The 14693-nt window shown below is 36.8% G+C and overlaps 1 protein-coding gene across 17 annotated transcripts in view; it reads left to right on the forward strand.

The window, feature by feature from the left end:
- Ptpn13 (protein tyrosine phosphatase non-receptor type 13) overlaps nt 1-14693 on the forward strand; it is a 143347-nt gene that overhangs the window by 80603 nt on the left and 48051 nt on the right. For 8 of the 17 annotated variants that reach the window (XM_010606698.3, XM_010606709.3, XM_010606701.3 and 5 more), the window contains 4 exons: nt 546-732; nt 6437-6854; nt 6998-7092; nt 8580-8636. In XM_010606698.3, coding sequence (XP_010605000.1) covers nt 546-732; nt 6437-6854; nt 6998-7092; nt 8580-8636 — 757 coding nt within the window. The remainder of the gene's footprint in view (nt 1-545; nt 733-6436; nt 6855-6997; nt 7093-8579; nt 8637-14693) is intronic. The other 9 variants (XM_010606704.3, XM_019204949.2, XM_010606705.3 and 6 more) reach the window with 3 other exon arrangements.

Consider the following 14693-nt stretch of genomic DNA (forward strand, 5'->3'; position numbering starts at 1 on the left):
ATATCAAACTGTTTTTAATCTCTCAACCCAGCAGTTACGTTATCCAGTACCATTTCATTACCACATTTTTTAAATTCTCACATCTTCTATCCTAGTCTTCATACCATCCAGATTCTGTTTAACTGAATTACAGCTACTATCACTATATATAAATTAAGAAAAAACAGTAATTGTTGAACTTCAGTTTCTATACTCAGACAAGTAGAATACATAATTCTAGTCATTATTTTAAACAGCCTTAGTATTTGTAAACACTGCCATCAACTCAAAATACCAGTCATCTCATTAAAAGAAATTTCTCCCTTGCTCAAGCTGACATGCAGTCTGATTTAGGCTACAACTTATGAAAGTGGCAAATAATATAATTTGTTTCCTGCATTTGTTTATAATTCAGGATTACATTTTTATATATTTATATTAGGTATCAGTCAAGGATACCTCTGCCTAATAATAGGAAATATAAATTATATTTTATTTGAGTATTTATTTACATAAAAGTCATAGGAAACTATCCTAATTATGAATACCCATGGTTAATATTGTAGAAAAAGAAAATTACACTGCAGAATACATCAGATGGAATAAAACATGCCTTTCAAACAGACAGCAGCAAAGTCTGCCAGTACCTGCTGCACCTCTGCTCTTCCCAGCATAAGTTCCAGCTGCAGATGAGAGCAAGACAGAGCAACCAAGATGCCCAAGACATTGGTAAGGAGAAACAGACTGCTTCAGGTGACTCATGCATGATTTTTTACCACGAATTTTGAAGAACTACCATGCTTAAAATGAAAACTTATATATATATATATATATATATAAACTATATCAAGTTTGACTACATCAAGTTTGCAAAGGTGTCCCAAGTAAAGCCAAGGGGCCGGGGATGTAGCTCAGTGGCACTGTGCCTGCCTGGCAAGTGCAAGGTCCTGAGTCCAATCCCTGGTATTTAAAAAAAAAAAAAAAACCCACAGGCAAAACCAAGATTTCAACTTCATGTTCATTTTGAAAACAGCATCCCAGCTTAAGTCAGGGAGAATCTGTTGAGAGGCCTACTTTGTAATTAGCTATTAAGTATTTGATATAAATATTATAAAAACATTTGGGCCATGATATTCTCGACCCATAGTAAACTTATACACTGTATGGAAAAGTTAAGACCCCAATATACATGAAACAGTAGGACACAAAAAATTTTTTAGTGGCACTGCGCCTGCCTTGCAGGCACAAGGTCCTGAGTTCGATCCCTGGTACCACAAAAGCAAAACAAAACAAAGGTTTCAATGAGTTCCATGAACTTAACTGATTGTATCCTACAGCCTATGGTCTGTGATACAAGAGAAGAGGAAGATCAGGCTGGAGGACTGAAGAGGTGACGCTTGAATTATATTTAAAAGACAAAATTACTTCAGTAATGGTGATAAATGAAAGGGATAAGGGAAAGTACATGGGAGCAAGGCAGGAGACAAAGGGAGTTAGCACCCAGGACGGGAGGAGAATCCTCCCAGGACAGTGAAGAGACACACAGTGTTATGAGTGACCATTTTACCATCTCGTAGTTTTAGCTGCTCAGCAACTGAAATAAATAATGACAGTACTCAATATAAATGGTGTGGACAGTGGTTTCTCTTTTTCTGAAAAAAAAAAAAAATGGAAAAACTAATTCAGCTATACAATAACTCAATCAGCTGAGTTAAATCTTACCCTGCAAGACCAAATGTAGAGAGTAAGGTGATACAAAATCATTTCCACATAGCAAATTCTTGTAGACCTAAGTGAACACTCTGAAGTGTGTGATTTAAAAATTTAATGAAATAGCACTAATGACCTTGTGCTATGAATTATTTTCTCAAACTTTCTTACATGCTGAAATCTTACAGAAAATATCTTTCCCGTAGGATCAGACTGGAATGATGGCAAACTCTATGAATAGATGCCTCAATCTTTCAGAATCAAGATGAAGCGAGACCATATATTTATTTAAAATGAAGAGTCTAGCTGGGCGTGGTGGTGCACGCCTGTAATCCCAGCACTTGGGAAGTTGAGGCAGGAGGATCTCTGTGAGTTCGAGACCAGCCTGGGCTACATAGTTAGTTCCAGGTCAGTCTCAACTATATAGTGAGACCCTGTCTCAAAAAACCAATAAATAAATAAATAAATCTAAAAATATGAAGATTCTGGGAATCTACCTGAAACTTGGAAAAATACAATCTTTGGGAATTAGGTCCCTAGAATCTGCATTTTAATCAACTTCCTTCAGTAATAATTTTTATGCATGCTAAAACTATGATAATCATTACTATAAAACCCTTCTTTGCTGTGCTGAAAGTTTATGTGCTATTTTATATTCTCAAAGTGTAGTGAAATGTCATACTATTAGAGCTATCAGAATTCTCATTAGGGATTCCCATTTGGAACCAGAATTGAACAATTGAAGATTATATCATTTTAGATGAAGTATAGTAAAAAGTCAGAAGACAAAAGTGTGAAGCCATTTGTCTGTCTTCTACATTTCTTATTAAGGAGCAATACAATGCAGTTTGAGTATCCCCTATCTAAAATAGTGTTTTGGGTTTTTTTTTGGTACCAGGGATCGAACTTGGGTCCTTGCACTTGCAAGGCGGGCAGCAGAACCACTGAGCTAAATCCCCTTGAAATAGTGTTTTGGATTGGAGATTGTTTTTCAGATTTTAGAATAATGAGATATATTGTGGATGGGACCAAGTTTAAACAAAATTCATGTACTCAAGTACACCTCATATATGCCTTACACACATAGCCTGAAAGTGACTTGTTTGTTTGTTTGTTTGTTTTTTGGTACCAGTGATGAAACTCGGGGATCAAACCTTCCACTTTCAAGGCAGGTGACGGAACCACTGAGCTAAATCCCTGGTCCTCTATATGTATTTTTAATGTGGCTTTGTTCTGGCTATGACCTCTCATATGACATCACATATTGAATTTTCTACTTGTGGTGGCATATCAGACACTCAGAAAGCGTCACATTTCAGATTTTGCATTTTCAGATTAGGAATATTCACCATGAACTCTGGTCAAGAGCATGAGCTCTGTAGTCCACCTGCCAGTGTCCAAACTGGGCTCTGTCACTTACAAACCTTACAAAGCCTGGGGCAAGCTGCTCAGATGCTCTGCCTTGTTCTCCATCTCTCAGATGGTTGTCATGATGATAATTCCTACCCAATAAGATTGTTGTGATTTATACATGGAGAGCACTATAAACACAGTGTCCAGCAGGCCAGGCCTAGGAATGTAGCTCAGTAGTAGAGTGCTTGCCTAGCATGCATGAGGCCCTGGGTTCCATCACAAAACTCACACACACACAGCGGTGAGAATTCAGTAAATATTCATGATGATTGTTGTTATCACCATGATCCACATTGTTTTACCACTACTCCTCTGCTACTTAGTAGTAGTACTTTGGCAATTGTAATACTAGCAGCAGTAGGAGATAAAACGCTACTACTATACTCTGTGCTCTTCTGTGATGTACCATATACCATGTAATAGTAGGAGCGGAGTAGATGAATGACCTTAGGAAAGCAACTGAACTTTTACTCTCATTTTTCTCATCCATGAAGGGAGAAATGCTCTACGTAGCTCACAGCTTCACCTCTGGACTCGCCTTGGCTGTGTATCTTTGAATCCATATTGTGAGAGCACTTTTAAGATGGTATTCATATGTTGCCCAGATTTTGTTGAATTTTGAAAGAAATTATTTCCTCTTAGAATTGGGTGAGGAGTTGTTGTCTACCACTTACCTATCTCTACTAAACAGCTAAAGTTTACTGGTATAATCTGTAGGAGGTTGGAGTTCTAATAAATGTATTGAACTTCTTTAGCATCATAGAAGGTGTGTGGCAGAAAGTAGCATAAAGGCCGTTGAATCCAAAATTTTACTAATGAGGAAACACATTCAGAGAAGACATTGTCTCAACAGACCTAATTTGGAGACCAAATTAGGGCAGAGTTCTGATCTGTGATTCTCAATTCAGTGTGCTTTCCTGTGGAGAGTCACAAAGAACTGATTTGCATGAAATTTGAAGAAGTAATCACCTATGAAGAACTTAGTATTTGTAAGTAGTGGTACACTGGAATAATAGAATAAATGAAGTGCCTCTCTGCAGAAGAGCATGAGCTTAAGTGAGCAGTGCAAGGAGGTGCACAGTGGTATGAGGGACCGAGGAGTGGTACTAACGCATTAGGACACATAGGTCACAGGCTGAGGGTGGAGCCCCATGTGTTCAGCGCAATGCCAGGGCAAGGGCTGTTCTCATGCCTCTGGGCTGAGGCCATGCTACAGCCCTTCCTGGTGGAGGGTGGTGTCCAGTGAGATGGGCAGATGCTTTATGTTCCTGTAGCATGAGAATATGCAGTACTTTAAGTCCTGGCCAACAGTGGGTTGTGAGCCAGGCATGGTGGTGCATACCTGCACTTGGAAGGCTGAGGTGGGAGGGTCACCACGAGTTCAAAACCAGCCTGAGCTACATAGTGAGTTCAAGGCCAGCTGAACTGAATAGTGAGACCCTTTAAAAAAAAAAAAAAAAAGTAGGCTGTGAATGAATCTGAATACCATAGTCCCTGAGATGTTCACAAACAGGCAAAATCTAGACTCAATAGGCAGCCTTATTGCTGCCCTTTTCCTTAAGGATGAAGACTGGTAGTGGTATAAAGGTATTCTGCTCTATATGATTGAATCTGCACAAGATTCTTTTCCTTCTTTAATTAAAGGCTGCTCTCAGAGTAAAACAAAATAGTGTCATCTACGCTAATTAAAATACCGTATTTTAAGTTAAAGATAGTAAAGATGATTCTGAGATTTTGGGTTTGTTTGTTTGTTTGTTTTTTTGATTCTGGGAATTTTAAAACAAAGGTTGGGTGTACTACCCCACTTTCCTCCCTCTTTTTTTTCTCTCTCTCTCTCTCTCCCTTTCTCTTATACCAGGGATTGAACCCAGAGCTTTTTCAGTCAGCTACATCCCCAGACCTTTTTTTATTTTTCATTTTGACACAAAGTCTTCTATGGCACTGATTTGCACAGGCTGACCTCTAAATTGGAATCCTCCTCCTCAGCTTCCCAAAGTACTTGGATAACAAGTGTGTGCTACCACACCCAGTTTACACAAGTCTCTTTTTAAGTTCTTGTTTTAATTTTAATTTGATGTCCTCTTCTACTTTAGAGAAAGAATGTTGAATTTTCTTGATAACAGTGAGACATGTTAATTTAAACTTCATTCTGATACATGAATGTTGAAAGTCTTCAATGTGTTGGAAGAAATCTAAAGATCTAAGTCATTAATCCTTTGACACTTTTTAAAGGAAGTTTTTTCAATTATTCAGCGTAGTACTCAAGCTTTACTCCAAATTAAGCACAGCACACAGTGTCTGCTGCCCCAGAGGCCTAGTGAGGGTGCCAGTGATGTGGTTGCATAATTCATGAACCAGCCTATTTGAATTGTGTCTCCTAGTCTTTTGTTTACATATAAGGCAGTGCTTTTGTGAATAGCCTCAAATGTCATATACTTGTATGAAATCGGTTCCTACACAGTAGAATAGCCAAGTGTTTGTTAGAAAGTATTCCATGTACTTAGTAGTGAATTTAAACACAAATAGAGCCTGAGCTCATGAACCACCTTAGTTGGTTGATTAGTACAGATGCCAAAATAGAAGAGAAGCACTGTTTGATTCTCCCGTGGTTCCTGGCCCTCAGTGCAATCATGAAATCAGCACAATGAGAAGGTAGGATCAGCATGATAGTGAAAAAATTAAAATTAAAGATGTTGTCTTAAAGGCCTTTTTTTTCACTTTTTTATGATTCTGTTGTGCTGTGATTTTAGTAACAAACAATTGTAAAATGTACAGTTCAGTAGTTTTGCTACATTCAGAGGTAGTGCATCATTCCTAAAACCTGCTTTGTTTTTTAAATTAAAGGAACTGAGTCCTTTTTGTGGGGACAAAACTATTCTTTGCATAGCTTCTCTTTTCAAGCATGTCATCATATCCAGGTTTCGTCTCTTCCTCTCCTCATCCTTGGTTGCTGATGCTTTAGTGGAAACAATACTAGGGTTAAAGATTTCCCTTGTAAAGGTCAATCTCATTTCTAACTGAAAGCCGTTAGGAACTTAGGGTCATCAGGCCTAAACTGCAAACATTATTGGATCCAGGAGAGTTGTTAAATGGATGGGAAAAGCTGAGTAGGTTATGGCTAAGCAAAAGCTAAAAGAATGGAGAGGGGGTGTGAAAACCAGGATCTGCAAGCCTCCTTTTAAAACCCTTGATTGCCATACTTTGAAAGCTACCCACTAGTGACAGCAATCAAAATGATTAAAAACTGCATGCTGTATTTTACATATGACAATGACTCTTCTCATAAAGATACTGTGGTGTTCCCATCATGTAAAGCAATCCTATTTCCTTGTAGAGAGAGCTTCGTTTAGGAGCCTGAACCTCCAAGCAGAGTCGGTTAGAGGATTTAATATGGGCCGTGCAGTCAGCACTGGCAGTCTGGCCAGCAGCACCCTCAACAAACTTGCCGTGCAACCTTTGTCAGTTGAAGCTGAGATTCTGAAGAGGCTCTCCTGCTCAGAGCTGTCGCTTTACCAGCCATTGCAAAACAGTTCAAAAGAGAAGAGTGACAAGGCCTGCTGGGAGGAGAAGCCTAGCGGGATGAGTAAATCATACCATGATCTCAGTCAGGCCTCTCTCTCTCCTCATCGGAAAAATGTCATTGTTAACATGGAATCCCCACCACACACCATTGCGGAGTTGGTGGGAAAACCTTTCCACCAGATGGCAAGATCTGATACAGGATCTTTGGCAGGATCCACAAAACTCAATAAGTAAGAACATGATTAATTCACCCAAACTGCATATTTGTAAATTCTACATTTCATACATTTGGGTTTTTGTTTAGACATTTTGTTATTTTCACCATTTTTTTTACATTGACCCTTCCCCTCCTACCTTCCTTTTCCCTCTTTAGTTCAAAGTCTGTTGCAAGTTTAAATAGAAGTCCTGAAAGGAGGAAACACGAATCAGACTCATCCATTGAAGACCCTGGTCAAGCATATGGTATAGGTCAGCATAAACAAGCTTACCTTCTTTCTCCCAAGCCTGATGCTCAGAGAGACGTGAACAAGATCATGTCAGTGCCAATAAGTTACTGAAGGTTCCATGTCCTAAAGCACCAAATAAGATAAAAGTGATTGTTGCATGGCATCAACTATTACTTAAGCTTCTTCTTCGCAGTAGCTGAGGCAGTCCTGTGAGAGAACCCAGTTCGGTACCACCACTGGGGATCGCTGTCCCTTGGCTTCTCCTGACTAGTCTGTGTGGCTGGATTCTGATAAGGCCATTTGAAAGATTTATTTTAGGCTGCTTTCAGCTTAGCATGAATGTGATTGTCTCTGAAAATTTAATTTATGAAATGTTTTATGGTTGATGGTTGACAGATACAAATCCTTATTTGGTTTAAGTTTTTTTAACATCTCCCAGCTAGCTATTAAAGGGATATTAATTATTTAAATGCAGAAAATACACACACACACTCACACACACACATATATATGTACATATTACCCTACAAAATAAATAGTTCAGGTTATCCTTGCCCTGTGTGTTTTAAAAGGAAAAGACAGTGATGTTAGACACTCAGAAATCTCAATATCTAGGCACAGAGATCTGAACTACTACTCAAAAGCAGCTGAAGAGACAGAAGAGAAGTGAGGATGCCCTCTTCTCTTATTTTACCAAGTTCTGCTAATTAACTTTCTCCTTAGGCCCAAAATTTAGCCTTAATTACCTGAGCTTAAAAAGTATTTTTTTCATTTTGTAATTGGAATATGGGTATGTAGAATAAATGAAGTCAGAAGAAAACTTTACATTATAATTGATAAATATTTATGGAAAACAGCATTATTATGTAGGCATCCACAACTTTCAGAGATTACACTGCCACCCATTTAAGTTGAATCAGTTTTTAAAAACATTAAAGCAGATAAGAGGCAAGATTTCTCCTTGGAGGTAAAACTATGTTGAAATAGTAAGAGACTCATCAATATATTAGATTTTCAAAGTATGTTCACTAGAATGAGATCTCATAAATTCTAAGCTATTTTTACTACAAAGGCTTTGTCCAAAAGAAAATCTACACATGCCAGGAAAGTAGTAAATATTCTATAGAAAAACAGATGAAATAAAACGTCCATAAAGGAAATTTACTTTCTGCATTTGTCTTTTGTTTGAATTACTCATTTTATTGAATATCAAATTTTAAACATTTGGATAAATGCTTTTAAAACTGTTGTATCAATTCATTTTTGACATATCAATGTCATTGTCAGAAACAACACATTTGTGTTTAAATTTATGTTCCAAAACAGGTTAATATGCTTAAATACTATGTAAAAGTAGTAAATATTCCCATTGTAGGAAGACGTATTTTTCTCACTATATATTAAAATGTTGCTCTTTAATGTTTTATTTGTATGAATATTTCAGAAGAAATTACTTCTGTAGTATCTGACCATTTTATAAAATGTCTAATAATGTAATTTATGTCACAGGAATGACTATGCATAATTCTGGAAATTCTTCATCCCAAGTACCCTTAAAAGAAAATGGTAGGTTTACAAAATGTTTTTCTCCCATTTTCATCATTTCCCTTTTACATTCTTGTATCTTGATGCAACAGTCTTGAAACTAATAATGGAGATCTTCAATTCTGTGCCAAGGAGTTAGGCCTCACCTGAGAGACTGGTATTTTTCAGCATTATGGTGTTTTAATGGGATCTAATCATTAGGCTATGTTGATAAAGTAAATAAATGACAAATTGAAGATTTAGAAATCTAAGATAATACTTCAGGTGAGAGATAATTTTGACTAAAAGAATTTTAACCAAGAGAGTCATGTTAGAGGGATGCTGTAGCTGAATCTTGAAAGGAGGGTTTGCTCAGAGGAAGTAAGCTTTCCAGACCAAGGGCCTGGTGTGATTACAGACACAGAGAGACATGAGAGAAAATAACAGATTCTGAGAACAGCAGAATCTCAGGATGGAGGCATGCTAGACTCTGGCAAAGCTAAGAACCAAGTAGGGCCAGTTGTCATGGCTCCCATATGTAATTCCAGCACTCTGGGAGGCTGAGGCAAAGGGTCACAAGTTCAGGCCCAGCCTGGGCAACTTAATGACTTAGTGAGACCCTGTCTCTAAATGAAAAATAGGAAAGGGCTGAGGATGTAGCTCAGCACAGAGGTGCTAAGCTTAATCTCCAAAACCACCAAAAAAAGAAGAAGAGAGAGAGAGACAGAGAGAGAGAGAGAGAGAGAGACAAAAAAAAAAACAAAAAACCCTAGGGACCAGTCTCAGTGAAGTTTTGGTTTGGTTTTTTTGTTTTGTTTCGTTTTGTTTTTTTGTACTGGGAATCAAACTCAGGCTTTGAGGCTTTTGAGGCTGGAGGCAGAACGACAGAGCCAAATCCCTGGTCCCCTAGGGACCAGTCTTAATCCTAAATGTTAAGAGGAGAATTTGAAAACTTTAAATGTTAAGATTTATAGTTTAGAAAGAATTTGAAACTGAGTTGTAGGAGTAATACTGAAAGTGTGCAGTGACGTAAATCAGTGGGTTTAACATTTTTAGAATTTAAATTCATAGTACTTTTACTTTGTACATTATTTTATTTGATTATTTAACAATTTTATGGGTAGAAAAATGTTTTTGTTACTACCTATACATCTCTTACCTCCAAAAATTTCAAAATCTTACCCTCAGATTCTGAAAGAGGAACTAATTAAAAGCCTGATTAGAAAGAAATAAAAATGCTAATCAAAATTATTGCTATAGTTAAACTTGTTGGAGCAGTAGTTCCTAATAGAGAAGGCAAAAAGGCGTGCGACATGTAGAATTGGTGTTTTGTAAGTCAAAACTGTCAAACACCAGCATGCTATTTTATATTATCTTCATTCTATCTATCTGTATCATAGAATTATGCATTCTAGTTCTTCAAGAGGCCAAAATTTTTCTTGGAAATAAAATTATTTCCAAAATAAAAAATACAGTATCTTAAATACTCATAACAAATGCATATTTTTTAAAAAATTTCTATTCTGGATGTATTAATCCTCAAAAATGTTGAGGGCATATCATTAAAAGACAAAAATATTTGAACATGTGCATGGGCCTAAGTGAATAAGACCTCAGTATATAGTTTTCTGTAATCAGACTTACATGGACTGAACATAACCATAATGGTGATTATCATTGACTAACAACATTGAGTGCTTCCTACTGTACTAAGCGCTTTACATTCATTTCTCATTTAATCCCCATCACAGTCCTACAAGGTGGGTGCTAATGTTATTCTTCTTCAGAATGAGAAACAAGAGAAGTTCACTTATGCAGGTCACAGAGCTAGTGAGTAGTGGAGCCATGGTCTAAAGTGGGAAATCCTCTTTCCACAGCCCAAGCTCTAAGCCTCTCTTTAGACTGCCCCCTGGCGTGATAATGCCTAGCTATTTGTGGATATTATTTCTTCCTGCTGAACTTTTAAAAGAAGCTGGATAATAATCTATACAAGGATGAGAACTTGCAATTTGTTTTCACTAAGGTTCTGATGGAAAAGAACAGAAATTTACATTGAGTGTCCAATGAGCATGAGCAGGTTAAAGTAGGTTCTGTTTGGAGCCCCATCTCGTCATCTGGCCCTGCCGAAGAGCCAGTCCACCTTCTTGTGGAGGTGTCCCCCCAGTTAGCTTGCAGACAAGGCTGTGGTCCCCTCAGAACTCTTTTGCAATCTGCCTAAATAAGCTGAAATAATGCCCTGTTGAAAATCCTGTTTTTACATAATAGAGCATGGCAAGCATAATTTCCAAATATAGCAACAAAAGGTTGGGAAATTAAATTATTGTCCCAGAAGTCAAGTGTAGGATTCTCATTCTCGTTTCAGTGTTCTCCCTGCTCCCAGAGATTATTAGATGACAATTATAAGTGAATATTGTACAATACTGAACTATTTATCACCTGAAACAAGAATGAATGTATTAAGTTCAGTCTTAACTTTCATGGCTTCCACAGATTCTTAAGGAATATAAAATTTGAAGAAAAAACAAAAACGTCCTGGAGTTTCCAAAACATGAAGTACATGCAAGTATTTTATGGAGTCTAACACAGGATTCTTAACACAAATGAAATGCAAAAAATAAAAACCTCCTGTAAAATAGACTATTCTGGTGCACAGTAACATTGTACAAACACTGAAATATCTTTCAATATTAAAACTCGTTAGTCTCTTAGTAAAGTGTTAAACAACTAGAATTAGATTTTAAAACATACTTTGTTTACTCAGATACTAAGGGCCATGGTAATTTCAAATGCTAGTTTTCTTCTCACTAAAGTTTAATCTGAATACCTGCCGAGTTAAAAATTATAATTAAAAATAAAAGTCCAAAGTGCCCATAAAGGTTTGAACAAATAGGAGAATTAACTAGATGCAGTTTTAATGAATTAAAAGCTTATCCAATCCATGTCTTTTTATTCTATGGTTGATTTAAATGAGTTGGAGATGTTATGTGGTCCCACTTGACTTAATAAGAGCCAACATAGAAAACTGAAGTATTAATTATGTTCCTTACCACCAAAATAGATAACATTCTAAGTTATGTAACAGTGAAAACTCTCATTTTATAACCAGTATGATGCTGCTGGCCTATTATCCCAAAGATTTGAAATAGGTCCTTTTCCCTAAAGAGAATAATGGGTTTATCCAGAGCCCTGCTGCCCTCTCAACAAGAGCCTTTTCAGCCAGTAACTCTTCCAGTCAGTGGCACGGAGCTGCTGATGCTGCCTCGGGTGTGCAGTAATAGGAAAAGGTTGACTCTAGCACACATGAGACACTGGTACCACATACACATAAACAGACACTGTCTGATTGATACAGATTTTTGCTGTATAACCACATTTTCATTCCACTGAAATCCCACCCTCCTTCCTTGCCTTCTCCAATATAGTTTTGACAGTTGTAGGAACCATGCTCTTACTGGGCGACTCAACTAGTTTACTCAGTTATCTATTGTTAATATTACTTCATGTATTCTAACTGGGGCTGCATACAATCTCAAGAATGTAATGACAGCTAAGCAAGGTAGCATTAGAGCCACAGCTGCTAATGCAAAGAGCATATACACATAATCTCTAAATTATGCACTGATCAATCCATCTCAAAGAATTTCCCAGGTAAGCACTGTTGGGGATGGCTCCAGCATGCCACATTACCTAAAGAACTGGAAGTTTCAAGTTAAAGTTTTTTCACTTGATCATTTGCAAACTTTTCTGTGATTATAGTGTATACTAGTAAGAAAGGAAATCACAGATTTAAAAATAAGTACTTGAATATTAAGGTTTTTGTATAGTAATTAAAATAACTCAGAAATGTCATGGTTCTTAAAATACCTGTTTTAGTTACAGAAAAACCTAAAATCGACTCAGTCCCCATTGAACACTAGGAATATTTGCATAAGATTATCATATACTGTACTATATAACATCAGATACTGCCTCCTCCAACTTAAAAAAAAAATCAGTGTAAAAGTATTTTGGACATTTACGGTGTGAAAAGAGTTGAAGATAGACACTCAGCGTGTGTGCAGTGTTATTCAGTAACATGCAACTGCACACCATCTTTTCTTCTTTCTACCCACCACAGTGATGAGTCACTTCATGTACCACCAAGGCTACGGTGTGAAAGAGTGTCCCTGTTAAAAAGAAAAAAAGAACAGTGAACTAGCAGAGTTTCCCTTCCTAATCAGATAATCATTCAGATTTTGTTCTCCAGACATTTCCTTGGGAATGCTTTCAGTCTCCTTGTGTCTCATGTGACTGTTTTTCTTGTTGCAGTGTTGCCATCTATATATTCACTTATCAAACCCTGTTCTACATCCTTGACATCTCCTTACTTCCAGTAGGAAGAAGCCTCTCCCCTCTGGAAACTTCTTTAGCACTTCTTAGGACTTCTAGGTAGATCTGACCCACACCTTTGTAATGCAACTATTTGATTGACCCTATTAAGGGGATTCTGTGCCATAATGAACTAGCTCTTTGCTTTTTTTTCTTATATTTGCTGTGCTGTTAGCTTTCATATATATCACCTTTATTTCTCGAAGAGCTTAGTGATAGACATTCATAGGAGAGTTGCACAGTTAATTATGAAGGATAGAATAATTGAATGAATACTGAAATCACAGTAGTGAATCCTTGAATATAGAGAACTCTTCCTTCTGATTAGGGAGACAAAAATACACGTGCATGTTTGTATGTGCACACTCAAACACACACTTATTAGCCAGATGAGTAATAACCGATCCTGTTAGCATATTGTTGAAAGTAAAAATAAAGAACATGGCATTTTAACTTTTTAAATGAACATCTGTGATTTCAAACATATTCCATAGAAACATTAATACTATTGATCAAAGCTACAAATACTCTATATAAAGTAGGTGAATTTTATCCTCACAGGGGTAAAGAAAACCTATCAGGGTTTAAGTACAGCATTGATCTATTCCTCGTTGAATTTTATTTTGTCTGTATTGCCTAAGAATTTGCTTTCCTGGAAAAGGCAAGCATTTGCTCTTCACTGGTAGTGTGGAGAAATGAATTTCGTCCATTTCCAAGAATCCTAATTCCTTGTCAAGCAGATGCTTAAGTCTGTGACTTGAGGACAAGAATGGAAATTGAAAGTGATCACACTACAATTTCGTCTTTAGTGAGTCTTCCACCTCACCAGTGTGGTCACTTCAGCACTTTGCTGACTTCCATTCTTATAATGTGGCCTCACTCCTTATTTCATTGTATTTTATATTTTTGTTTTGTTATTTTGTATTCTAGCTGAAAACTAGACCCTATTGCTTATTTTAGGATAAAAAATCTTAGATACAGTCATTAAACTAATCCTTAAATAATGCATGGGCTTTTGCTTAGGACTAGCTGATATGTAAGGCTCTTCATACTGTTGTCCAGTGATATTTTTGTAATCTTGTTAATAAAATCATTAGAAATGACAAATTACTACTATCTTTACTGATCATAACTATGTTTTGGTAAAAAAGAAATAACTGACTAGTAGTATATGCACTGTAAGGAGCTAACAAACATATTAATACAATGCTTAAGATACACTAATAATACACTCCTGAGAGGAAGTGATGTTTTCTCAAACCAAAGGATGTATTTCTAGAATGTAAAGTATCACATTTACATCCCTTCAGCTTCTATATATTATGCAACAAATTACTAACTGTTTTATAACTTAATGCACTTTTACATCCATGAGTGATCTGATATTGAAAGGTATACACATAAGGTTTGTATTCACTGTAATTTGCCTGTTACAGAAATGCATATAAAGATTTAAGACAATTTAAGTTTGTGTTTTAGATATAATGTTATCTCTACTTTTAAAAGTTTCAAAATGCTTGAGAACTACATTGAATTTGACGATTCAGTTTACAAAAAAAAAATCTTTAAACGTGTCCGGGCATGGTGGCGCATGCCTGTAATCCCAGCACTCAGGAGGCTGAGGCAGGTGGATTGCTGTGAGTTTGAGACCTGCCTGGGCTACGTAGTGAGTTCCAAGTTAGTCTCAACTACATAGTGAGACCCTGTCTCAAAAAATAAAAATAAAAAAAA

Source organism: Fukomys damarensis, unplaced genomic scaffold (genome assembly GCF_012274545.1).
Source record: "Fukomys damarensis isolate Sample0158 unplaced genomic scaffold, DMR_v1.0_HiC HiC_scaffold_37, whole genome shotgun sequence".
Classification (NCBI taxonomy): Eukaryota; Metazoa; Chordata; class Mammalia; order Rodentia; family Bathyergidae; genus Fukomys; species Fukomys damarensis.